This window comes from Macrobrachium nipponense, chromosome 15 (assembly GCF_015104395.2).
Source record: "Macrobrachium nipponense isolate FS-2020 chromosome 15, ASM1510439v2, whole genome shotgun sequence".
Classification (NCBI taxonomy): domain Eukaryota; kingdom Metazoa; phylum Arthropoda; class Malacostraca; order Decapoda; family Palaemonidae; genus Macrobrachium; species Macrobrachium nipponense.
In genome coordinates, this window is record NC_087208.1 from 17974290 (window position 1) to 18002028 (window position 27739).

The 27739-nt window shown below is 38.5% G+C and overlaps 1 protein-coding gene across 4 annotated transcripts in view; it reads left to right on the plus strand.

The window, feature by feature from the left end:
* The window catches only part of LOC135227008 (transcription factor CP2-like), a 193976-nt gene that overhangs the window by 136700 nt on the left and 29537 nt on the right, over positions 1-27739 (plus strand). For 3 of the 4 annotated variants that reach the window (XM_064266761.1, XM_064266763.1, XM_064266765.1), the window contains 5 exons: positions 2660-2731; positions 13260-13334; positions 13470-13580; positions 14157-14266; positions 20240-20387. In XM_064266761.1, the coding sequence (XP_064122831.1) occupies positions 2660-2731; positions 13260-13334; positions 13470-13580; positions 14157-14266; positions 20240-20387 (516 nt within the window). The remainder of the gene's footprint in view (positions 1-2659; positions 2732-13259; positions 13335-13469; positions 13581-14156; positions 14267-20239; positions 20388-27739) is intronic. The other variant, XM_064266762.1, reaches the window with a different exon arrangement.

A 27739-nucleotide genomic window follows, 5' to 3' on the forward strand; every position in this document is an offset into this window, starting at 1 on the left:
ATGGTAACAGTTATGTTAAAATTCCCCTCACGAACAAACAAAGCCTGAAAATGCATATGTTTATTGAACATCATTTGCTCACAACTACTTTTTCTTTCATTTCCCAAAATATTTGCGTGAACTCGTGTTACACCTTGTATACAGTGGGCCCCCATATTCCTGTTCTCCGGATTCACGGACTGATGGATGTCTCTGGATCATATCTACCCATTATTCACGGGAAATTTGCCTATTCACAGTATTTTTCTATGAGAAATATCCAGAAATTCCTGATTTACAAAAAATAAATTTCATCATAAAATTGTTTGTGGGGTTTTCTTGAGTTTTAACCAACAAAATAGGCCATTTTCAACATTTTTCTAAGGGTTCCAACTAATTGCGGATTCTATCTATTTGTGGGGGGGGAGGGGGGTGATACACATCCCTTGAGAATAAGGATGGGACCACTGTACGTACTATAAATGGATGTGTGTGTCACGCAACATACACTTTGAAATGCATTGATCAATTTCAGCCAAACTTGGTATACATAGGACTTTTTTTATATTTTGAAGAAATCATATTTCGAACAGCCTTCTGGAATGGAGTAAGTTCAAAGTCTGAGATACTACTGTATAAACAAGATAATAAAGTATAAACAAGTTAATTAGTCAGTTCGAAGTACGAGCATTTGTTCGACAAATGATTAAAAAAAGGTTGACCTAAGAAATGTTTGGCAAATGAGGTACCACTGTACTTATTTTTTCTATTTTATTCCAAATGTATCTATTTGTTTTAAACAGCCTTCTTATGTTTTCTGTCATTATTTTTGTATAAATAAGGATTGATTCTATTTTATATTAAGAATGTTAATACTGTTACAGGTGTTGATGAGCCACAACTCGGAATAAGGAAGCATTGATTTAAAATAATAATGCATTTGTTTTTTTTATTCCATTTCAAATGTTTCATTTTTCTTTAGTTTAAAGTCTACCTCTATTTCTATGGTATTATTACAAACCTTGTGCTTTAAACTATGATATTTAAAGCAAAAATAAAGCATCACCTTAAAGTAATTGAAATATTAGTCAGAAAAAAATGTCAGTTCTCTTTTTGGGTGGCGACCATTTTCCGTATTGCCAAAATATATGGTTGGATATTGTTGATTTTGGTTGAATTTTTGTTGTACGTATACTTATCTATGAGAACGCATTGGGTGCATAAAATGCTATTTATACTAAATGCCTGGGTATTTGTCAGTTTTGACCGGCCTCTGTGAAAAGTTATTTGATATCACTTTCATTTTCCCTTCTTGCATTCTTGACTAATAATACTTTTGCAAAATCCTCATGTTTATTGGAATATAATTTTGAATAATGTCCTCCAATAGTAAGTTGATATGTGGTGGCTTAATCTCCTTGCACTCGAAGATTCAAGTAGTAAAAACACATGTCTATTATCACGTGTGAGGGATAGTTTTCACATCTGTTGGATGCTGATTACTCTCTCTCTCTCTCTCTCTCTCTCTCTCTCTCTCTCTCTCTCTCTCTCTCTCTCTCTCTCTCTCGGTCTCTCTCTCTTCTCTCTCTCTCTGAATTTTTGCCTACAAGACCATTTTGGTTTCCCCAAAGAGATCCCATCTCTCCTCCCTCAATCCTGGGCAGCTGCGTCTGTTTTCATTAAACAGGTCATAGATCACATTTTCAGTTCATACAGGGAAACAAAATTTTTTAAAAGTTGACATTGTACTTCATATAAATTACTGTTTTATTATGTTGCATACACACTCAATTTAAATTTTGAACACATTAATGATGGAAACAATTTTAAAAGGGAGACGTTTTGGTTGGGCTGGAACAAATGATCCTGATTCCCTTTATTTCTCATGTGGAAATTTGTTTCATATTTTTAACAAATCACATTTTGAATAGCCTTCTGGAACAGATTATGTTCGAAGTCCGAGGTACTGCTGTATATCTAAACATTTTATATGTATTGTAGATGTATTCATGTCAGGCTGTGACATTCAAGGTTGAGATTAATTTGGTTGTGTATTTTTTTTTTTAGAAATATTTTCATATTCTTCCTTCCCACCATTATCTCTACATTAAGAGGTCGGTTGCCTAATGTGTCAAAGGCATCATCCTCCACTAAACCTCTTCTCTCCATGTCTTCCTTCACTTTATCTCACCATCTAATTCTCTGTCTCCCTCTCGATCTTCTTCCTTCAACAGATTCCTCCCAAGCCCTCTTCACTCCATCCCCATCATCCATTCTCAACACATGCCCATACCATTTTAATCGTGACATTATCACCTATGTAATCTTTACTAAGCCTGCCCTTCTTATTTCATCATTTTCCAATCTCAAGCAGTTATATTCCTATAATTCACCTCAGCATTCTCATCTTTGTTCTCTCAAGCTTTACTTCTTTTCTTCTTAGAACCCCTTTTGCAGTACGTACTACTGTAAATATGACTGGATTCAAATGCTTGGTTGTGGAACTGCTCAGATTCTATAATCCCAAAATTTGTTATGGCACAGCTGTTTTCATTATAAGGTATGAAGTAACTGATTAGAAGCATGAATTGATTGGTCAGTTTAATGGTTTCCCTGTGGTAATTACTGTTTATACTTTAAATAAAGAATATTTTCTAATGGAATTTACATTCCTTCACAGGTAAATTGCATCAGCACAGAATTTACTCCAAAGAAGCATGGGGGGGAGAAAGGTGTCCCATTCCGAATTCAGGTAATCCACTGTTCTTTGTTCGTTATAAATGCATGAAGAAAATTAATTTGATTTAATTAAGTGGAAAACTTCTTTCTGTTATGTGATCAGGTACTAGTAATTTAAGGTAATAGTATGAGTAGCATATGTGTATATTCTTACTTTTTGGTTTGAGAGATGTTTCATAGCCATGGTTTGACATCTGTACTCCAGCCCCTTGATGTCAGTTTAAACAAACCATTCAAAGATAATGCGAGAGAGCAGTGGTATGATGGGATGATGAATGGAGAAAAATCTTTACAAAAGGTGTAGCTATGCATGCTGCCTCACTTGATGTTGTCTGCAATTTTGTCATTAAGGCATTGAGGAAAGTTAAAGTAGAAAGTGCCATAAACTTTATTTATAAAATGAGGTATCTCTTATGCCATGGATGGTAAGAGGTATCTGTAATGGCATGGGTGGTAACAAAGATGATCTGTACGATAGCGATGACGAAGTTGAAGTAGACTCATCAGAACCAGACTGGAATCCCTATGATAATGACATGAGATAAATCTTGGGAGAAACTTTCCAAACATATAGTGAGGTTGTATGTAATCCAAAATTGTTATTTGCTGCCAAAATAATAATGAACTTTTAATGAAAAATGAAGTACAGGTAGTTGTCGACTTACGACCGCAATTGGTTCTGATCAACCGGTCGTAAATCGATTTGGACATAAGTCGGCCCATGTTAATTTACCGTTAGAATATTTACTAGCCTAGCCTACACTAGGGTAATCAGTACCGTCTTTACATATAGGGTAGTCAAGCCTACACTACACAGCATTACTTCATACATATATGGCATAGTAATTATTAATTTCAGCTAATTCTCTAGGTTCAATGCACATTGGCTTATGATAATTTAGTACAAAGAGATATTGAATAACATTTAACAAGTTAGCCTCGCGTATACGATGATGTTTTCATGGTACATGTATCGTATATATTCGAATACAGTAACCTAGCCTTCAGTATACTGTATACTACACATACGATATAATTTAGAAGTTTATTAATACAGTTGAACCTCTTAAAACCGGCATTCTATAGTACGGAAACCCCCGTGGTTCGGCTTGATTTCAAATCAGCAGCCATTAGATCGTTCTGCTGCCACCTGGGACACGCCACGTATTGTTTACAACTTCAAGGCAGCAAAATTTATGCCATATATCCTTTGTTTGTATGAAAATAGTTGTTAGTAATGTAAATATGTGAAGTCAAATATTTTTTTTATATTAACCTTGGAGGAATAAATATATATTTTTAAATATTCCACCTGAGAAGGCTCAACCAAGCCAAACCTTTCAAGTTTTAATCAAAAGTATGAGACATTTGTCAAGCACAAATTCCTTACTCTGTATTTGCATGAGAGACCATTTTGATAATTTCTTTTATGTAACTGTGCATTTACGTATTCGATATGCCACCCATCAGATTATATGATGCTAGAGGCAAGAAGTGCAAGCATGAATCTTTATCCATGCTAGAAAATCTTTATTTCATTAGCGAATAGTTTTGCTTTCATTTTCTTCAATAGATGGCGCTGGTGTGCTTTGTTTATGGTTTGACGGCAACATTCAAATGCAGTTAATGCCAGAATTCATTCATTATTTTGTTCATCTTTTTATCCTCTACAATAAAAGTCAACTAAGAAACTAATAATGATTATTATGAAGCTACAAAATTTTGGATACGAAAGTCAACGATAATAAAGTGCAGATTCTAAGATTGGGTTGGCTAACTCAGGAATGTAGGCTAAATGTGTTAAAGTACACTATTTTAAAGAAATTTATACAGTATAAAGTTATAAAATGATTAAAGTTAAAATATATGAGTAATAAAATGATAAAAAGCAGTGTCAGAATGTAGCGAGTAGAAGGCTAAGTCGGAAACTAGGTTATTTGTACGTGGAATTACCCAAAGGCTTCATTTTTTAGGGATGTATTCTATATTCTGATGTCAGGCTGCTGATGGCTACTTATAATTATGAATTAAAAATACAGTGTTCCCCCGTATTTGCGGGGGATGTGTACCAGACACCCCCGTGAATAGTTAAAACCCGCGAATAGTTAAAACCACAACTAAAAATGCTTATAACTGCCTATCTTGAAAGTTCAGATACCAAATGTATACCTTTAATAACATCCTACTTCAAATATACCTAAAATTACTAACCTATTACTGCATTAGTCTTTGAGGTTGTATTAATAATATCATTTCAAAGTCATCTTAAATATTTTACCATTAAAAATATATACCTACAGCGAATAACAGAGAGAGAGAGAGAGAGAGAGAGAGAGAGAGAGAGAGAGAGAGAGGAGAGATGAGAGAGAGATGAGAGGAAGAGAGAGAGACCAATGAATGGCAACATCATATATCTGACCATCAAAAGTGAAATTATGAATTATTTCTGAGACAGAGAATAATAATGGAGAGAGAGAGAGAGAGAGAGAATAACTCCTAGACTCTGGTTCCTTCCTCCCCTCCACCAATTCGTTTATCAAACTGTCATTTACTCCCCCGCCCACCTTCCTCCAAGTGGATAAAAAGACTGGGAATCGCCATTTTTAATTAATCTTCTTAATATTTGAAAATTAGTTATAAGGTAAATCATTTATTTACACTACAAAACAAATAAACATACGTGAGAGAGAGAGAGAGAGAGAGAGAGAGAGAGAGAGAGAGAGAGAGAGAGAGAGAGAGGGAGAGAGAGAGCCCTGGAGTTTTGAAAGAAACTAAATCTTACTAATTCACTAGTATTTCTTTATTGAAGTGATTGCTCTTTACATTAATATTTAATATTTGAAAATGAGTAAATCATTTATCATACAAAAAGCATACATCTCTGTGAAATAGAGAGAGAGAGAGAGAGAAGGAGGAAGGGGGGAGGGGAGAGAGAGGATTTGAGACCGGGAGAGAGAGAGAGAGAGCGGAGAAGAGAGAGAGAGAATTATTAATTATGTTATATTATTTAATCTTATTAAACTTACTAATACAGTATTGATCAATACTGTATTAATATTTTAAAATTTGTAAATCATTTTTGTATCATAAAAATGTATTTAGGCATGAAAATAACATCAAATTACACTAATTAGTGATTATTTATCGTCGGAAAATCCAGCGAATAGGTGAATTCACCGCAAATAATGGGTAGATATGGTCCAGAGAAAAATCCGCGAATCCGGAGAACGCGAATACAGGTGGCCCACTGTTCAGTGAATATGCAACTTTTCCGTGAATCTTTTAAAAAGTTGTACATTGTTGTATCCAATAACATTGTATGTATTCTCATATTGTATCATAAAATACTAACAAAGCAGTCAAATGTTTTGGTTTGGAAATCAGCTGATGGCGAATATGAGTTTAGTTCGCCGTGTTTGTTTTATTTCACTGTATTTAACTCAATTCGGAGCGAATTGCCTTGCTTCTAGCTAGTATAAAATATCTAGATACTTTACTTTGAGACAAAGTAATTTGTCATTATACGACTTGTTTTTAAGTCGAAATATGAATTTAATATGTCTCATGAACTAAATTATTTTATTCGTTAACAGATTGCGTTGTGGGCATGTTTATTGTGTAAAAATATCACATGATTCCGTTCAGTATTTTCACTTGATTTCTTCATGGTATGAGCTTACCGTTAGTTATGTTACTTATCTTTTATCAGCATGAAAACAACAGTAAAATGTGTTCTTTCAAGACCTGAAGTTTTGATTAAAATTATTCTCTCTCAATTTTATCTACATTTGTGTTTGATGGCATAAGTTTACTGGAGTTATATCCTTGTTGCCGATGCATGATAATAGTCATTAGCAGCACGAAAAGTGAGCTGCGTGTGTGGAGAGGTGGGAACTGGGGAAAAACTGTTGTATGTTCAGCTGGACACCATTCTTTCTTGCTCAAGTCGCTTTCCAGTCGTTTTAGTTTTGGGTGGTCGTAAAGTCTATCAGTTGTAACTCACATAGGTCGTAAGTCGACAACTAGCTGTATGTAATATTATATCATCCTAATGGTATTATGTACTACAAATACAGTATGATTAAAATTTCTGAAAGTTACTTGGTCATACGCAAACAAACTCGAGGTCTTAATGATGGGATAATTTTCTAGCGCCTAGCTGGATCCGGTTAAATCACAGATGAAAAGCAAGGAATCTTGAGAACTGGCAATGTGTGCGTATATTGGGTGAAAAGTGGTCAAGGACCATGCACCCATGCCACCATGTTCAGTCTTATTCTTAACAGCCTGGGTGAGAGTCGCAATTTCCCTCTCTCGGTCTTTTACCCGGTTCATTGCCCGTCTTTGTTTGTGATTCTGTGTGTGCGCGCGCGCTCGCCCGGGAACTCGTGGTTTCCTGTGTTCTCGTTTCGTGGCTTCTTCAGCGACAGACCCACACACCACATGCAGTAGGTGTCGTGCAAATTTTGTACCATAACGAATCCCTGCCCGGAATGTTGTGCGTGGCCTAGAGAGCAGTGGAAGTTATTTTATAGTAAGAGGGAGCATTGTAGAGTTTTCATCTCCTCGTCCTGATGCTTTGTCTTCTGCCACAGTTTCACCCCATGCTAGTGTTGTTGGGCCTTTGTCGCCTTCCTTTTCTTCCATCGATTTGTTGTTGGAAGTATGGTGGGGCCCTCAGGCTGATTTATTGTGTATTGGCACCCCCTCTTCCTTGGGAGTTAATTTACTTCCCGCGAGGGAGGAGGCGTTTTCATTAGTTTCTTTTGTTTCAGATTCAGACGTCGAAAATGGTGACGCTTTGGGGGTCGCTCGGGCCAAGTGGTTCACCCTCTTTGGAGGGTTTGCTGATGCACTTCATGGATGCTCGCCTCCCCCCTCAGGCTATCCAGGGCACTCCCCCTTCCTCCTGGCCTTATCTTTGTTGGTAGCCGGGATCAGCCATATTGTATTGCTCCGCCAGTGATGCTTGCCGCTTCCTCGGGTCGGGGAGAAGCCATGACGTCAGCGCCGCTGGTGACGTCACGGGGTCAGCCATTTTGTATTTCTCCGCCATTGGTGGCTGCTGCTTCCTGGAGTCGAGGGGAAGCCGTGACGTCAGTGCTGCTGGTGACGTCACTTCCATTGATGACGTCGCTCCCAGTTCCCTCTGCTGCGCTCCCTCGCTCCTCTGTGTCGTCATTGTTTGCTCCCGTGATGTCATTGCTGCCATCCAGTACGCTCCATCTTCCTTCCATGTCGTGTGCGCCCTCTTGCTGATCTGTCTGAGGCTTTATGTCAGACGGTAATTAAGAGATTGGACTTTGTTTTGAAAGATAGGTTTGCTGCCATGTTGGCTGGGAAGACTGGGGCAAGCGTGTTGTTACCCCTTTTTCCTCCCAAGAGGATGTGTAAGGAGTCAGTGCTGTCATCCATTCCTTCTCCATCTCCGCCGTGTCGGCGTATCAAGCGTTGGAAGGTTAAGGACTTTGCCTTTTCTTCGTCTACGCGTGAGGAGCGGCACGCCCGTGTTCCTGAGAGTGTTAATGTTTCATCCCCTGTGCAATCTGCAGTGGCTGCTTCGTCCTCTGCTTCGAGTCGCTAGTGTGTTGGAACTTCGCACGTTCATGCGCATGTTGCTGATTCTTCCGCTTCTTCAGCACCAGGGCCTATTCGTCGCCGTAAGGATCTCAAGGCCGTGGCAGACAAGCTCTTCCAGGTTTGGGGGAAACCCATGCTCGACCTCTTTGCAACCCAGTTCAACAGGAAACTGGAGATATTCTGTTTGGCAGTTTCGGATCCTCTGGCATTAGCAGAGGACGTGTTCCAACATCCCTGGGACAACCTGGAGGTGTATGCCTTCCCTCCGTTTTGCTCGATTTGTCAAGTCCTGAACAGGTTGATGAGTTTGCAAAGTCTCAGGATGACTTTAGTATCCCCTCTGTGGCCGCAGGTGGAATGGTTTCCGGATCTGCTGTCATTGTTCGAGATGCCGAGGGAGATTCCCCCTGGCTGCATCTTCTTTGTCAGCCACACGTGGAAAGATTTCACCAGTCGGTAGAATCCCTGTCTCTTCAAGGTTGGAGGCTATCAAGTATATCTTCCGAGCAAGAGGCTTTTCTTAGAGGACACCAGGGCATATGTCCAGCAGTCTCATAAAGTCTAACTCTGCCATTTAGCAAGGCAAATGGGTGAGTTACTGTGATTGGTGTCGTAAACAGGGTTTTTCTCCACTCGGAGCCTCGATTCAGCACATAGCAGACTTTTTGACCTTCCTCAGGGGTGAGAAAGGTTTGCCTGTTTTCTCCATTAGAGGCTACAGGACGGCCCTGAGTTAAGTGCTATGCCTTAGAGGTATCAACATCTCTTTATCTTGGGAAATTTCCTTGCTAGTTATGGGGTTTGAATAGTCATGTTCTCCTAGAGAGCTCAAGCCCCCACCCAACGTGGGATGTTTCCTTGGTCTTGAGAAGTTTCACTAAAGCTCCTTGTGAGCCTTTGCGTCATTCATCAGACAGGAACTTGACACTCAAAAGGGTTTTCCTCCTGGCCTTGGCATCTTTGAAGAGATTGGGGGAGCTACACAGCCTGAGCTATGATGTGAAGCACACCAGGGGTTGGGGGTCAGTGTCCTACGAATTTGTCCTGGAATTAGTGTCTAAGGCCCAGAATCCCTTGGTGCAGTATGATAGGTTCACGTCCTTTTCCATTCCATCACTGGATGACTTTGTGGGTGGTGATTCTCAAGAGCTTTTGCTATGTCCTGTCAGGGATCTGCGTTGCTATCTTAAAAGGACACGACATCTTGGGCCAGGTTGTCGTAGGCTTTTTGTTAGCACGGGGCATACGAAGAAAGAGGTGTCCAAGAATACAATCTCTTATTGGATATGTGAAGCTATCAGACAGGCGTATTTGATTCTTGATGATTCCGCCGCCACGTCTGTGCAGGCTAGAGCACATGACGTCAGGGGTATTGGTCCCTCTCTGGCGTTCAAGAAGAATTTGGCTGTTCATAGAGTTCTGAGCGCTGGTACTTGGTTACGCCAGTCCACATTCACCTTTTTCTATCTTAAAGGTGTTGCCCACAGATCTATGGACACGTTTTCCCTAGGTCCTGTGGTGGCTGCCCAACAGATTGTGTAACTCATCGTTGCCCTTAACAGGGCACGTTTGTATCTTACCTAAGATGATTGGATGAGAGAATGAGTGAGTTGGCTGGTCTCTTTCTTTCTCTTGTACCTTTTCTTCTTCCTATCTTTCTTTCTCTTGTACCATTCCTTCTTCCTATCTTTCTCTTGTACCTTTCCTTCTTCCTATGGGCGGGTTGAGGAATAGACACGTCATTCGCTGGACTGGTCTGATACAGGTGAGTAAGGTAGTCATACTGATAGTTTGGTAGCTTGGTGTGCAGATATTCAACCCTCTATTCGGTAGCATATACTTCGCTCCTTAGCAAGGGAGGGGGTTTGTTATTGAACATTCAAAGTTTCTCTTTAGTTCCCTATGCAATGATTTGTCCCATATATCGTTGTAGGTAACCCAGTGGCTGAGTTGTTTGATATCACTGTATCTAGTTTCAGTCCCTCTCCGGTAGATATTTCTTCTGGAGCTGGACTGGTGGGTAGGCCGTCAGCTAATTTAGATGTCTGTACCTTACAAAAACGCACCACACTAAAGGTTTGTTAGCATATAAACAAATGACATATTTTCTAAGACAATGTATTTTTCATAGCTACAAACCTGAGGTTTTAATGTTGTACTGCCCACCTCTAGCTGCCCCTCTTGTCTTCTTAAAGACATCCTGGGTTGGGAAAGACTGAACGCTGTGTTGTGGGTGTGTGGTACTTGACCAGTTTTCACCCGATATATGCATGTGTTGCCAGATCTCACAAGAGTCCTTGTTTTTCATCTGCGATTTAACCGGCTTCAGCTAGGGGCTAGAAAATTATCCTAACGTTAAGACCTCAGGTTTGTAGCTATGAAAATATACATTGTCTTAGAAAATTTGTCATTTTTTGCAGCTAGCGTTGCATAGAGTTGATATTCCTCAAATAGGCTTTTTATTATGAAGATATGCCAATAATATATAAGGTAAAAATGGTTTTACAGGCAGTCCCCGGTTATCGGCGGGGGTTCCACTCCTGAGGGGCTGCCGATAAGTGAAAACCGCCATTAACCAAAACTCAGCGATTTATGGCGCCATAATGGGGCTTATGCTGCCGATAACTGGTTATTGGCACCATAACTACCATTATGGTGCATCTGTTAGGTATTTTATGGCGCCGTAAGGTGCCTTATGGCACCTTATGGCACTGATATCTGGAACTCTGCCTGTTATGGCACAATAAATCTCCGATTTTATGGCGGTAGATGAACGCTATAACACTGGATTACTGATAACAGAGTCCGCCGATGACTGGGGATTGCCCGTATTACCTTTATTATCAGTTTATTTCATAACGTGAATCTTTTCATGTATGTCAGTGGTTATCACACTTAGGCAGAAGCAGCTAGGCTACTGATAAACGTTACTTAGAACAAGGTTTGATTTTTAGAATGGAAGATGGCCTCCAGTTTTTAGGGTTTAATTTTAGGATTTAAAGGTCATCTTATATGTGAAACTATACAATAGTTTAGTGGTGTTTTGTCAAGAGCTAGGTGTGGGTATATTGTTCTGTAATTGTAATTTCAATTTGGGGAGGTTAATGTTTTTTTCTTGTGTGCATTTTGCTTATCTTCATTACAGTGTTGTTTTGACAGGAACCTGTCACTTCTATATCTAGTATTAGTTTAATGGCTTTAATAGCAGATTTGTGTGCTGTATGATTAGGAGTTGACATTGTTGAAAAAAAAAAGGTCTCATAACAGAAATTTGTAATTTTCAGTGGCCCCAGAAGTGCTTTAGAAACATTTAAATAATAATAAAAAAATAATAGTAATTGAAAAACTCCTTTGTTCAGCAAATTGGAAGTACTCATTCTATAGATTGAATGAAAGCAGTATTAATGTTGAATTATACTGGGACCCTGCATATGGAGGCATTAAGGAAATGAAGATTCTGTCAGAACATCCAAAGCACAGTGTAGTCAGTAAGATTAGGTCATATTTCTGTTCCTGTTGTGATTTTTTGATATCTTGAAAATCTGGCAGCCATTATGGAATAATGAACCCGACAGTAACAAATTGAACATATAATAACCAGCTGTTTGATTGTGATTTTCATTTCAAAAATAGAATCACATTGGAGTAATGTTATCCCACCTTCAAGTTGGTCACACTTGTCTTACTTGAGGATATTTGATAGAAACCCAATCCCTGAATGCAGAGTGCCAAACTACATTTGAAAGGATTCATTGGAAACTTATCTTTTCCCATAGTCCTTGGTATGGCAGCTCTTCCTCAGCTTCAACCTTGTCCTCAAAGCCTGACCCTCAGTGTAAGTCTCCTTATAGGCCTCATTGATATTCTGGCCAGGAGCTGCCTCCTTTTACTGCTTATCAGTCATCTCAAATCTTTTCATCTTGGACAGAGATTCTCTGGATGCCTTTTTGTTATGGAGGTGGTAGCAGTTTCCAACTGATGTCTATGTGTGTAGGGGAGTGGGGTGCATTGCTGTTGAGGTTCTTTCCTTCTCTGGTGTCTTCCCTTCCAGTGAGCGCTTGCCTTCTAGAATTTTAGACTGGGTTAGAGCATGAAGGAAATGTGGTCTATACTAATTAATTGGTTACCTTGGAGAATGTGTGGAAAATGTGTTTTGTGTTATGACAACAACATTCTATGTATCATCTAGATATTAGATCTCCAAATGTTCTTATTCAGGTAGATATATAAAGTATCATCATACACTGTTTACAAGGCGGGTCTTCTGGCTTTAGATGTAAATTTTTATTGCCCCAGTAATTCGTTGATCATGGAAATAAGGTGGCACAATATGTGGATGAAATTGCAAAATTGAGCTGCTGCTTCCTAAAAATAAAGTCTGGAAAAGCTGTCATCTGTGACTTTTGAGGCACCTGTAATGTAGCACACATTCATGTACTTGTTCTCCAGATGTAAAATACACAAATAAAATGTAATGCAATCAATACAAGATAGGAAGCAAACAAGATTTTAATATAGTTATACAGCAGAACAGTAAAGCAGGAGAAGAATACAGAAACATAGTAAGACTTAACTGTACATTGGAAATTGAAATTCTTTTCCTTATAAAAAACAGCTTACTGATTTTGGAGCTTGGAGTATATTTTATTTTTATTCTAAATTGCATGAATAATGTTGGTACTGTTATACAAATGGATAAAATAAGTATATTTTTAGCTTTGAGAATTTTATACTGATCCATTGAGTAAGTTAGTTTCTTGTCCTTAATTTATTTGTTGGAATATTGAAGGTTGGTGTAATGAATATGATCTCTGTTTATTAATATTCTAAAGGCCTCAAATGTTGCAGAAAGTTACTGATAGACAAAAATTTGGAGAATCCTAGTAATAAGCTGTTAAATGTTTAATTTGGTTGTAAATACTTAGTAAGTGTTCTTTAATGTGATGAATTTTACTTTGCAGGTTGAAACTTATGCTAAAACAGACTCAGGTTTAGAGCAGTTGCATGTGTGTGCATGCCAAATCAAAGTATTTAAGGTATGTTTATTATTGTTACTGGTATTGTTTGTGATGCTCATGATGATAATATGAAAGAAGTTACATTGTTTAGTTATGTATCTTTATGGTTTTGCTGTTATATTGCCTTCTGTACTGATGTTTATAATTTTTCAGCTGAAAGGTGCTGACCGAAAACATAAACAAGACAGAGAAAAGATTCTAAAGCGTCCTGTTTCTGAACAGGAAAAATATCAGCCTTCTTGTGAATGTACTATACTGACAGAGGTAGGCACTTTCTTTGTGGTAGACCAGTTTTCCAGAACTCACAAATACAGGCAGTCCCCGGGTTACGACGGGTTCGGCTTACGACGTTCCGAGGTTAAGGCGCTTTTCAATTATATTCATCAGAAATTATTTCCAGGGTTATGACACATGTTCCAGGGTTACGACGCCTACAACACTCATCTACACAAGAAATATGACACCAAAAATGCAAAATAATCAATATTTGAAGTTTTTTTTGATGAAAAATGCAATAAGAATGCAGTTTACGACGATTTTCGGGTTACAACGCGTCTCAAGAATGGGACCCCCGTCATAACCCGGGGACTGCCTGTACAGTTAATCATTGAAATCTACTTCAGTGCTATATTAGATGATGTTCAGTGCAGTGGCCTTTTAAAGCCATTCCATTTATATAATATATAAAAATAATTCTCGTATGGTTTATTTTACTTGTAAGTTTAGACTAATTTTTTTGTTGCTTTTATTTTTATTGAATGTATAATGAATAAATTATGTTGTTCAGCTTTAATTTTATTTTTGTAATTGCAGCTATAGTAATTTGTTTTGTTTGTTTAGCTTTCTTCAGAAGCTGTTTACGTACCTGCAACAGATACTTCGTCCATATCACCACCAGTGTCATCAGCTGCCAGCTATGGATTTAGAACAAATACGCCGCCCATAGAACTGTAATTGGATTTCTTCATGGTTTTTTACATTTGTGTTTTTCATGAAGCATGCATAGATCAGTTAAAGCTCTAATTGCTAATTTGGTCTAGATGTTCTTATATCAGCATTGAAGGGATTTGTTGAGAGTACAGATTTCATTGAGCACAACCCCACCCATATATTCGTAGATAAGCATAGTTGTCAAGTGGGATGGTACAGATCATTATTACAAGGTACAGCCTTTATAAATCCAAACTGAGTTTGCACAGTCTCTAAAAATGCTAATAAATGCTTATTTCTGGAGTTAGAACACTAAATATGACCCTAATCATGCTCTCCAAGTGTTAAGCTAACTTTTAAATTAAATTAAACTTACTGTATTGTTCATAGGCTTAACAATCTTTCTGTCTTAACAATAGGATAATCTTCTAGCGCCAGCTGGAAACTGGTTAAAAACAATCAAAGATGGTAAAGCAAGGAATCTATGTCATCTGGCAACCCATACATATACGAGTTGGAAGCTGGTCACTAACCAAGCTTGGGACCTTGTGATGCATCAGTCTTTCTTTGACTGCCTTGGAGAGTAGTTACGTTGCGCTCTCCTTCCTAAGCCGTTTGCTTTGTTTGCCTGTTATTTCTTTACATTTTAGAGTTTGTGTGTGTGTCCTGTAATCATGGATTCCTATAAGAGTTCCAAGCCCCATCAACGTATGTGTCTGGGAGAGTAGGGATTTCCATGTTCCAGGTTTTTTGCTTCTTCTGTTACAGATTTCCATTTGACTTGCAGTAGGTGCCGTGTGAATTTTTGTTCTGTCTCTAATCCATGTCGTTGTGGCCTATATCTCGGTGGAGGGCTTTCTGTAAGAAGAGGGATCAACATAAGGTGTCGATTTGTCCGTCTTGGGAAGGTTTTTCACCTCCAAGCGGACATTTCGGCGTCTCCTTCTTCCAGCAGTCGTCCTCTGCATCTTTTGTTCCCATGTCCTCGTCCTTTTCTTCCATTGATTCATCTTTGGAAGCATTGGGTGGTGCATGAGATAGTTTTGTTTAATGAGGCCCCTTATCTTTTGGGAGACCATCACCCTCCCTCAAGAAAGGAGGCTCCCCCTCCAACTTCCTTTGTTTCAGATTTGGAGTCCAACAAAATCGTGGCGGTTTGGGCGTCCCTAGGCCTACAGGGTTCACCCTCTTTGGATGGTTTGCTGGCGCATTTCTTGTCTGCTTGCCAGCCTCCCTCAGTCTCACCGGCAGTCCCCCCTCCTCCTGGTGTACACTACTTTGGTACACGTGTTTGATGCCTTCAAGCAGTTTGGAGTTGTCATCAACGTTGCCTACTGGGTCGCCACTTATCTCCCTGCCAGTGAGGCCACTGGCTTGTGCTGCCATGCCCAATGTTGTGACATCACTCCCAGCTTTCACCCAGTCTATGATGTCAAATGCAGTGTTGGTTCTCCCTCTGTCTCATGTCTTGACATCATCACCATCTCTGTCTCTGTTGTCTGCTCAGCCTCCCTCGAAGTCTATAATATATTGTTAAGACCGAAGGTTTGTTCCATGTATGAACAAATGGCAAATTTTGATTCAATTTACATTTTTCATAGTTTACAAACCTGAGTTCTTAACATTATAGTATTGCCCTCCTCTAGCCACCCCTCTTTTGTACTGGGTTGGAAGAAAGACTGATGCATCACGTGGTCCCAGGCTTGGTTGTTGACCAGCTTCCACCTCGTATACGTATGGGTTGCCAGATGCCACAGATTCCTCACTTTACAGTCGTTGATTGTTTTTAACCGGTTTCCAGCTGGTGCTAGAGGATTATCCTAGTGTTAAGACATCAGGTTTGTGAGCTATGATAAGTGCAAATATAATAAAAAAAATTTGCTATGTTTAAAAGTTAGCATAATACATTATCCCTAAAAAAAGAAATAAATGATTTGTAAAAATGTAGGAGTTTGTGGAGATCACATGTACTATTTCTCTCTTCTCTCCCCCCCCAGATTCCCAATTGATCTATTTTTAGAAGTCTTCTAACAACTTCTTTATTCTGTCTTTGTTCATATGCGAACAAACCTGAGGTCTTAACAATAGGATAATTTTTAGCGCCTAGCTGGATCTGGTTATATCACAGATGAAAGCAAGGAATCTTGTGAGATCTGGCAACGTGTGCGTATATCAGGTGAAAAGTGGTCAAGGACCACACACCCACACCACAGCGTTCAGTCTTTTTCTCAACGGCCTGGGCAAGTTGTGGTTGACCTCTCTTGGCCCTTACCCAGTTCATTGCCTGTTTTCGCTTGTGTTTCTCTGTGTGTGTGCTTTTATTATGGCTTCCTCTGCTCCTTCTCGTCCTCGACAACGTGTGTGCTCGGGTACTCCAGGTTTCCCATGTTCTCGTTTTTGGCTTCTTCAGCGACAGGTCCTCACATCACTTGTAGTAGGTGTCATTCTAACGTATTTACAATAACAAATTCCTGCACGGAATGCCGTGCGTGGACTAGATAGCAGTGGAAGTTATTTTATAGTAAGAGGGAGCAGTGTAGTGTTTTTACTCTTCCTTCGTGGAAGGGATTTTCATCTCGTCTTCCTGATTCTTTGTCTCCTGCTGCTGTCGCACCCCATGCTAGTGTTGTGCCTTTGTCTCCTTCCTTTTCTTCTATCGATTTATCGTTGGAAGTATCCGGAGGCCCTCACGCTGATTTATTATGTAATGTTGCCTCCTCTTCCTCAGGAGTTATTTAATTCCCGAGAAGGAGGCGGCAAGCAAGCGTATTTTATTGCCCCGCCTCCTGTGAAGAGATTGTATAAGGAGCCAGTGCTGTCTTCCTCTCCTTCTCCCCCATCTCCGTCGCGTCGGCGTATCAAGCATTAGAAGGCTAAGGACTTTGCCCTTTCTTCGTCTGTGAGTGAGGAGCGGCACGCCCATGTTCCTGCGAGTGTTGGTGTTACTGAGTGTTAATGTTTCTTCCCCTGTGCTATCTGCAGTGGCTGCTTCGTTGTCTGCATCAAGTGTGTTGCAGCCTCCCATGTTCGTGCACAAGTTGCAAATTCTTTTGCTTCTCCAACTCCAGGGCCTATTCATCGCCATAAGGATCTCAAGGCACCTGTCAAGAGGTTAAAAGTTGTGAGCACGGAGACAGTCGGCAGGAGTGTTTGCTTCCCGGGGTTCGACTCAGGGATTCTCGTTCTATTTCGAGTGTTCGAGACACTTCACCTTCGCACGTACGTGCGTCCGCCCCGCATGTGTATGTACGCATCTATGTACACAATTCATTTATTGGGAGTGTTGTGGTTGGTTCGTTGCAAGAGTTGGCGCTTGGATCCATCCCAGACAGGTTGGTTGGCGTTTCGGGCTGTTTGGCTGCTGGCTCTTCTGTTGGTTTACACAAAGAAGGCGCTTTAGATAAGCCTGCTTAATTTTTTCATTGTTGGTCTCCGAAGCCTTGCTGGGAGCTACGCAAGATCCCAAGTCATCGTATCAACTTCCCTTATTGGGGCATGTCCAGTCGGTCTTACATAAGGTAAACGCCTCTGTTTCAGGTCAGGACGGATCGCTTTGCTCAAGGGGCTCTGCCAAGTTGCTTCCCCCGTCTCTCTATGTGGCATAGGAAGTACTATGCTACAAACTCTACCTACTTTGTGTGAAGCCGGGGTTGACTTTGCAGCAGGTGAGGTCAGTGGCTCCGTCTTTGTTTCCGCAGGATGCCTCGGCTTTGGAGTCTACAGCAGCCTCCATGTTGCTGATGGTTTCTTGGTTGGACATCTGGTCGGCGGTCATTGCCAAGATAGCATCTGACAAGATTCCCAGAGGGGTTGGTGAGTGCTTCTTCTCTTGCCAGTTTGTTGCAGTCTGGAGGCAAGGTGTTCTCGTATCTTGCACACCTTGGTGTTAATTTATGGGCTAACCTTCTGATTAGAAGAGACGCTGCTTTATCCAGGATGGAAAGATCAGTTGACCCTGAGTCCTTGCTGGCATTTAGGAATGGGGTTCTTTTGGAATTCAATTTCTGTTCCCTCGGATTGAGCTGGAGGACGTGATAGACCGGCACCGGGGTGACACGAAGGACAGATTAGTGCACCAGGCAGTGTCTTAAGTCCGAGTCTCCTCCTCGGAGACATCTGGCTCCTCCTCCTCCCCCTGCCCAGCAGCAGTCACAAAGGTCATCACATGGTAGGCCGTCTAGGAGTTCGGTTTTGGCAGGGCCTCCCTGTTTGTCCCAGCCTAGGTCAGAGGACCAACTTCCCTTTTGCTCCCGCTCTTTTTAAGTTGAGAAGGGGCCCCAGGGGCAGAGGTAAAGGGGGTCATTGGTAGATTAGGCGCCTCTCCCTTTCCTGTGCCACGGGTGGAGGGTTTCCTGGCCAACCAGTGGGTCAAGTGGCGAGTTATGGGGCGGATTAGTGGGTAGTAGATGTCCTTTGGGTGGGGTATCTACTGCCATTTGGCTTCTCTCCCCTGCTCTCGAACAAGCCTCTGCTCAGGAAGGTGTATCTGCAGATTCTCTGAAGTTCTTGGCTCTCCGGGAGGAAGTGCAGAAGGTGCTGGACAAGGATGCGATCGAGGAAGTGGGCATGTTATTTGCTGGACTGGTCTGATACAGGTAAGTAAGGTAGTCATACTGATAGTTTGGTTGCTTGGTATGCAAATAACCAACCCTCTATTTGGTAGCATATGCTCCTCTCCTTGGCAAGGGGGAGTAGGGAGTAGTAACAAACCCTGGTGTGTTGGTTTGTTATTGGACAGTCAGAGTTTCTCTTTAGTTCCCTATACAATGATTCTCCCATATATCATTGTATGTCGCTCAGTAACTTAGTGATTGGATGTCAATGTATCTAGCTTCTCACGGGCATCAGTCCCTCCTGTAGATATTTCTTCTGGAGCTGGACTGGTGGGTAGGCCCCCAGCCAGTTTAGGATGTCTGTACCTCCTTCCAAGTATAAGTCTCTCCTATTGTCAAGACTGAAGGTCTGTTTGCGTTTGAACAAGTGAAAAGTTTTCTAAGACATTCGTATTTTTCATAACTACAAACCTGAGGTCTTAACGTTGTACTGCCCACCTCTAGCTGCCCCTCTGTCTTGCTAAAAGACATCCTGGGTTGGGAAAGAGTTAATGCTGTGGTGTGGGTGCGTGGTCCTTGACCACTTTTCACCCGATCTACGCACGCGTTGCCAGATCTCATAAGATTCCTTGCCTTCATCTGCGATTTAACCAGATCCAGCTAGGCACTAGAAATTATCCTCTTGTTAAGACCTCAGGTTTGTAGCTATTAAAAATACATATTGTCTTAGAAAATTTGTCATTTTTCTTTGTTCTGAAATTCCTTTATATGAACAAATAGTGCTTGTTATTTGTACTAGTACAACTCTTAGTTATGTATCTATGTTCTAGAATGGCCCATTACAATTCTAGATGGTGAAGGTATAATTAGATCAGTTTAAAACTATCTACTGCTCGCTCACACACACACACACACACACACACACACACACACACACACACACACACACACACACACACACACACACACAGCGAGTTAAACAAAAGATGAGGGAAGGAAAGGTATTTTTCCTTCAAGTTTTTTATTACAGCTATATTATTATTATTATTATTTGAAAACATAAATAAGCATAGAACATACATGTACCATAAAAATTCTCTCATCTCATTAAAAGAGAGAGAATTAGAGAATTATTTTTATTAATGTTATTTAATTTATACTTAAAAGTATGAAAACCTATTAATTACATAAGAAATTAAACACTTTTGTAGGGTTTCTCAAGGATCTGCAAATGTTCGCGTGTCCTGTATGATAATTAGTTAGGTTCCAATGAAAAGTTCACGCTAATGTGAATTTGCGGAATTTGAACTGTGTAAGATTGAAGTATTACTGTATATGCTTTAGAAAATTGATGTTATGAGACTTGGTAGTAATAACATAGCAAATATAACATTAGTAAGTAAAGGGTTGGGTTCTGAAATTTTTAATTTTTCTTCTCAGGAGAGGTGACTCTTCAGGGATTGATGGAGTAAAACCCTTAGAAAATGGTGTTTTATGTGATCAAGAATCAGATCAAGAAAATCCGGTAAGCAAGATTTTTGAAATTCCAAGTGGCCTGTCTTTCAAGGGGAAAATGAAGACGCACAAAGTAAATATTAACTTCCAGTGGCAAAAGTAAAACCTAGATGTAGTTAGATGTAATCTTTCAGTGATAAAATTTTGATTAGGTGTAGAGGTATCCAGACATTAAAGGACCAACTAGAAGCAGTGTACTACTGAAAGTACCGTATATTTTCGGCATATAAGTCGACCCTTTAGCACCCAAAAATCATGCCAAAATTAGGGGGTCGACTTATCTAACAGTAACAAAAAGTGAATCTTTATTATTTTGGCATATCTGGTACAGGAATCCAGGCTTTACAGTAGGCTATTAACAACGACAGCCTTGTTGAGGTAACTATGTATGTAAATACCAGTATATAAACAATTTCACACTGTAATACGACAATAATAATAACATTCAGAAACATCCCATTACCTTAAATAAATGAAAAAAATCTAAGTAACTTGAAGAAACCCTAATCGCACAGCAAGCGTAAACATTGCGTAGCCATTTGTAGTACAGTAATTGACAAGGATGCGTTCACTCTGACAGTTTTGTATTTACCGGGTTATTGTTCAAAACACTTATGGTATGAAATCTTTATTTATCACTTTATGAAATAATTTGTATGTAATAGTAAATATGTATTTTAAAATCCTTCTAAAATTACTTGAGTCATCGTCACTTGAATTAACAATTCATCAAACCAAATTATCATATTCACGGTTTTCAGCATAAGTGATCCTAGTTTAATCTGGTGAATCAACTGCAGGTTCGTTTTCCCTCAAATGAGCCTGTTTATGACATAGAAGAACCAATGGTCAAGAATTTTCCAACATAATAAAATACCGGGACGTCGTTTTAACAACCCAATCAAAAGTATGAACTTGAGTGGCAGTTGTACATACATATATACGTAGGCTGTTTATGCAGCGTTAGTTAGCGCTTTGTTTGTTTACATTACACTCGAGTAAACGTATCTTTCGTTTCGTCATTTCTAATCATATTTGCCGGTATTCATCTTTTATATATTATATATATTATACAGATTTGTTAATATACAGAGTATATTTCCTGTATTCTTATGGTAAGTAGAGCAACATATGTACCGTAATTACATTCAGGTTATTTTATATACGTTTTACCCTGCTGCTTATTTTTGAGCGTACGGTTGGCCTCACATTTTATAGGTCAACTAATATACCCGATATTAGTTAAAATCATACAAATTTACCTCAGAATTGGGGGGTCGACTTATCTTCCGGTCGACTTGTTGTACGCCGAAATATACGGTAGGTGAGTAAATATTGACAGTGATCATATGATAAATATAGTGACCATTTCTGGTGCATGTAGTGTTTTAAAAGAGTATACAGGACCTAGGTCTAACTGACATAACTATTAATGTATATGCAGTTTTGTCAGTTGGGGGGTAAATTCATGGATTATTTTGAATGTCAGTTTATGAAAATTGGAACAGCAATATAGCAGCTAAAGGGTAAGTATTGACTAGTTACGTACACTGAACAGTTAAGCTTTTATGTTATTTGCTGTAAAAGTTTCAAAGTTAAAAGTCTGATTCTATATCACAGAATTAGAATTTTTCTTTATAGAATTTTAAAACTATGCATACACAATATAGAAGTGTGTGCGTGCACACTCACATTACTTGCTCAAATTTAGCAACATTGATTTTGTAAGAATTAGGTTGTTTTGTTGAATGTACTAAAGCTATGTGGAAGCAGTTGAGAAATAGAGGGAGTACCCAGTTCATACAATAATCAGAGTACCCAGTTCAGAAGATGAACCCTATTCATATCGAATAAGCCATTGACTTGAAATTTAAGCCTCCAAAAATATGGTGTTTATTAGGAAGAAGTTTTGTTGAATGTACTAAAGCTATGCGGAAGCAATTGAGAAATAGAGGGAGTACCCAGTTCATGCAATTTTCAGAGTACCCAATTCATTATTATTATTATTATTATTATTATTATTTTTATTTTTATTTTTATTTTTATTATTATTATTATTTTTATTATTTTTATTATTATTTAGAAGATAAACCCTATTCATATGGAATAAGCCCTTGGATGCCATGACTTGAAATTTAGCCCCCAAAGAATATGGTGTTCATTAGGAAGAAGTAAGAGGTAAAAGGAAAGGGAAATAGACATTATGCCTTCAAGTTGCTTGTCATAGTTACAGTTCATGAGTTCATGTCAAGCTATTACGGCATTATTGATGACATTCATTATTATGTCTCCAATACTTCTCAGTGCACAGTTAAAATGTATACACTTAGTATGTACATACAGTTCACTTGCTTAATATAAAAGTGTGTTCATTTCCTAATAAGTAAGAGGCTCAGAATTTTCAAGTAATTTGTATTCTGCATAGTGAGTTTAAAGTATGTGAACCAGTTTTTGAAAGTGAAACAAGAACAACTTTAATCATATCATGTAAGCTTTTTTTGAAATGTTTACATCGTAGTTTTATTCATTGCATACTGAATAAATAAATTCAACAATGCATGCATGCTAAATAAAACTACAACTGTGTGCATGCATTTGTATGTTAATCTTGCTTAAGCCTTTACCTACAATAATGTGCTATGCATTTCTCTCTCTCTCTCTCTCTCTCTCTCTCTCTCTCTCTCTCTCTCTCTCTCTCTCTCTGTGTGTGTACAATATGTGCATTTGTTTGCTTGCTCCTTTTCTCTCGACCTGGGCATTTTTTTTATTATGGTTAACATTTTCAGTAGGTTCTTGTTTTGTTATCTGTATTATCATTGTTGACTCCCACACATTTCATGGTTTTTTACGGAACTGTCAAGTTTTTGCATGTCGGTGTTCTTGATTGACTTTGTGTTTTTTACCTTTTTAAACTTTTGAGCATATTACAAACACATTAATTGCCAGTAAAATTTGACAAAAATGAGGTCTTACCATAATTAACTTCACGGTGATATTCTAATCAAAAGTATCGTTATGCAGGCTGATGCTTGTTGCTCATTGATCCCAAGTGATTTTTATCTATAGGAAAACACATGAGAAATTAAATATGTTCAGGCACCGCAGGGTAAAAATTAATTTTATTGATATATAATGTTTGGGAGAAAAGATTTTATTGCCAAAATGTGGTGAGACTTAATGTATTGGCTAACTTTACCTACTTTGGTTATTTATTGTATAATCTTTTCTAAACTTACATCACTAAAGTACAGCAATTTAGCATAAAAATGATACGTTAAGAATTGGGTATGAGAAATAGCTCCATAAGAACTACTTTGGTATGAGAATAGCTCTATAAGGACTACTCAAAGTGAATTATCAGAAGACAAGAGAATTGGAAATGAGGGATAGGTAATGCCCCGTCACCATTCCTACCCTCCTCTTTTCATACGAACCCCAGCATCCATGTTGTTGTGGTAAGTTCTCTTAAATATTAGGGTTAGTTTTGGTTTTTTCTCATTAATTTGTACCTATGTTGGTGTAATGAGGTTAAGGATAAGACATAATATTATTATGTGTCATACCAAAATAAGTAAAATGTGTGGCACACTGAAGAGAGTAGATAACTGTGTAAATGCATTTATTCAAGATCATATCTCCTTAATCCAGCAAAACAAAATTTCAAAGTAATTTTTATTACAATAATTTTGTAGCACAGTTTTAGAATTTGGGATGTAATAGCCTGTTTTGTTTTGTTTTTTCCCTCCAAATTATACTCCAATTAAATCTGCTGGGTTGGCCCTATAAGGACCTAAGCTCTGCCCTCAGTAGTCCAGTCAAACTGATGAGTAGTAATTGATAATGACTTTTAGGAATCTCATACTTTTTCATATTTATAGTATACAGTAGTTCCTTTAAGTAGATACTTCAAAATTTGTTTATGCACTTTTTGTGTAATTTACTAGTATTTATTATAAAACTGTTTTAAACAGATATTCTGTAATTTTCTTTTTAATTTAAAATAATCATTGCCTTCATTTGAGATGAGGACCTGCACAACAGGAATTTTGGTAGAAAGTGCTGAAGATCAGAATTTTAAGACACAAATTCATAAGATGTTTTAACCTCGTAAAGGGAGAATCTGACATAAAAACATGAAAGGTGCCGACAGACAATGATACCTATAATATATGTATGTATATATAGCTAATTCGTTGCAAGTTGTTGAAGTCCTGCTAGAGTTAAACCAGTCTACAGAAAATGCATCATTTCACTTTTTGTATGGTTATCAGTGGAAATATTTGATTCAAACCAGAAAACTTTACTATAGTTAAATAAGAAATGTTTGGTATTTGTGTTTGTTTTGGAATAAAAGAGAGATCTGCATGCATTTTGGTGTGCATTGTTGATTAGGTGCTGGGTGGTTATGGCCAAGTTTGTTAGAGTTCAGCATTCTGTTTCTGATCTGGTTAAGCCACTTAATAATTAATGATAATAATAATTAGAAAGGTAAGCTAGCTGCTTTTAATTATTACTTAGTTGTGGAAGCAGGTTGTTAAAGACTGGAAGAACATGATTTAGTTATGATGAATAATTCATCATGTAACATATTTTGTCTATGAAACAACTGGTTTGCAGATGTAAATTATGCCAGTTACTGATTTCTGTATCAGCTTTTTTGAGAGTTAAATATGACACAAATTGGTAGCTTTATTTTAATTATGTTCAATACTGTCCTCATGCTCAAAGGGGTTTGTCAGCTTTTCTCTTTTTGGGTTTAGGAGTGAAATAAGATCTGTATACTCATGTCAGTTTTGTGCAGTTTCTGCCTAAATTCCTGTCTATTAATATTAAGTTAGTGCTGTTTTATACCAGTTTCATGATTGGGCAGCCTTTCCATTGTGTTGTCACTATCCTCATTACACCCCCCCCCCCCCATCCACACAGCTACTCCTGACTAAACTTTCTCTAGTGTTTCTATATGGATACCATAAACTTGGTTTGGTTAAAACTGATTTTTAGGGTTCCTATTCTTCCACACATCTTAAATACATTTATATGATTGATGAGTCCATAATTTATATGCACTCAGGGACCTCATTTTCTTCATTTCTCTATTCCTGCTACTATCTGTCATATTTTTTATTTAATATCATGACATGTTCAAGAAGTGTGCTGCTCCTTGGCCTATGTGATTCCCATCTCATTACTTATGTTGGTGCTCAGTTAAATGCCATCCAAGTTCAAGCAAACTTATTTTTTTCATATTTAGTACTTGCATAATTATCTCATAATGAAGACCCCACAAGTGTTTTTTTTTTATTTCCCTGCCATAAAGCAAACTAACAATAAACTAACAATTGTGGATTTTAACCAGATATTCTAAATTTTTCCCCTGACACCTCCCAGTCTTTCATATTGTGCAACAACTATCTTACTCCATACTTTTTATCTTGTTGCACAATCCATTTTCCTTTGTAGTGTTTTATTGTTTTAATAATTTACACCTTCCCTCATGTTGTCCCATATCTTTCTTTACGTGTAATGTTCTGATATATTTCTTGTTAATTCTTCAGTGGTTTGCCAGATGTATCTAACAAATTGCTTGTTATTCATGTCATAAGCCATTGTATATATATTCTCATTTAGTTGCTAATGAAGTTATTGCCTTTCATATTTTTTACAATTTTAAACATTAATTCTGTCATTTCATAATTTACCTTATACAGAATAGTTATACCTCATAAGTATTAACCTTGATAAGACAATTGACAGAGTATGGAGAAGAACAATTAAATGGTTGTTATAAGGGCAAAGGATACAGAAATGATTGGCATTATTCTACCATAACACCATTGGTATCCATCAAAGGTCAGTACCTATATGGAAGAAGCTATAAAAGTGCAGTAAATTTGGTCTCTGAGAGCTGCTTTTATACAGGTGACCTAGCATTAACAGGAAAATCTGATGAGCAGGTGGTGGGAATGTTTGAAAGCTAAAGGAGTGGAATGTAGAGGAAATGACTGAAAAGCAACACAAGAAAAGCACCCTGTGGTGATTGGAGAAGTTTCAAGGGAAAAATAACCATTAGCAAAGTGGCTGTGAAATTATTGTTTGAAAGATGTGATGAACTCTTTCTGTGGACTGCAGATTGTATATGGTGGAAGAGATGATTAGAATTATAAAATAAATATTGTATAAGGAATTTTATTATAATGAAATTCATTACCAGAGCAAATGGGAGAGAAGGGGGGGAGTTTAGAACCTTGCTGTGAAGGTGGCAAATCTTATAAAAGAGGCTGCGAGCATCACTGTTACCTTGAGACACATTGGATGGTAAAATGGGAATGCAAAGAACAGCAGGAATGAGGTAGATACAGCATGGATGAAAAGGTGTGATAGCTGAATTGATGGTAAATAAAAATGTAACATTTGTAGAGAGAGCAAAGACTTTCAATTGGTACCTAAGAACTGTATTACAGTACAGTCCCCAGTTATGCGAAAATTTGGTCGACCACGGCCTTGCAGAACTGGAAAATCGAAGATTTCGATGCGCATACGTTATGGGAGTAATTCCATTAGGGCCAAGGCAAAAAGCAACTTGCCTAGTCAAAATTTTTTAGTACCTATTTTCAGTACTTTCTATGTACTATACTCTATTTTTTCTAATATGAAATTGTTCTTATGGATAACTAAAACAGAAAGGTTTTAATAACTTGAAAAAGTTTAAAATTACACCCAGGATGGTGAAAACTCCCACACGCAAACACTGTCACCATTGGTTGCAAGTGTACTGTAGGATACAGTTATTTCCTGCTGTAAAAATCTTTAAAAAACCATTTGATTGGAATTTCCTCTTCTCATCCTCTGCCAAAAAACCTTCAGACTCCTCTATCTCATCCTCTGTGAGGATGAGTCAAAAGCAAGTTAACCTAGACAGAAAAAATTCTTACTTCATGTTCAGCATTGACGGATTTCAAGTTGTTGACTGCTGCCAAAATGGAGGACATGGCACACTATGTTTAGCTGGTGGCCGATTGCACAGTTGCCCTTTCCTTTGTCCTTTACTTAAGGAGAAGCTTTTTAGTTCTAAGAGATTAAGTCTTAATCTTCAACTTCTGGGCAGATGCATACATGATGCGGATGATCAGAATACACTTCGCAGATCTGAATAATATGTATGGCGAAGATGATGATACCGCTCATTCATACACACTGCGCTATGACATCACAAATGCGTGAGGTGGAGCCATCCATCTTAGCTAATGGGTGAGCAGAAGCCTTCTGTCTTTCTCTTGCATTCCCTCCCCCCCTTTTCTCAGACACCAGCGAACCCCACCCTCCCATACTTGAAAAGACAATAGATTTGATATGTTTTGTGGCGTGTGACTCACAGACTGAACAGCTTCGCAGATACAGAAAATCTAATTTTGAGAACTAGCGACC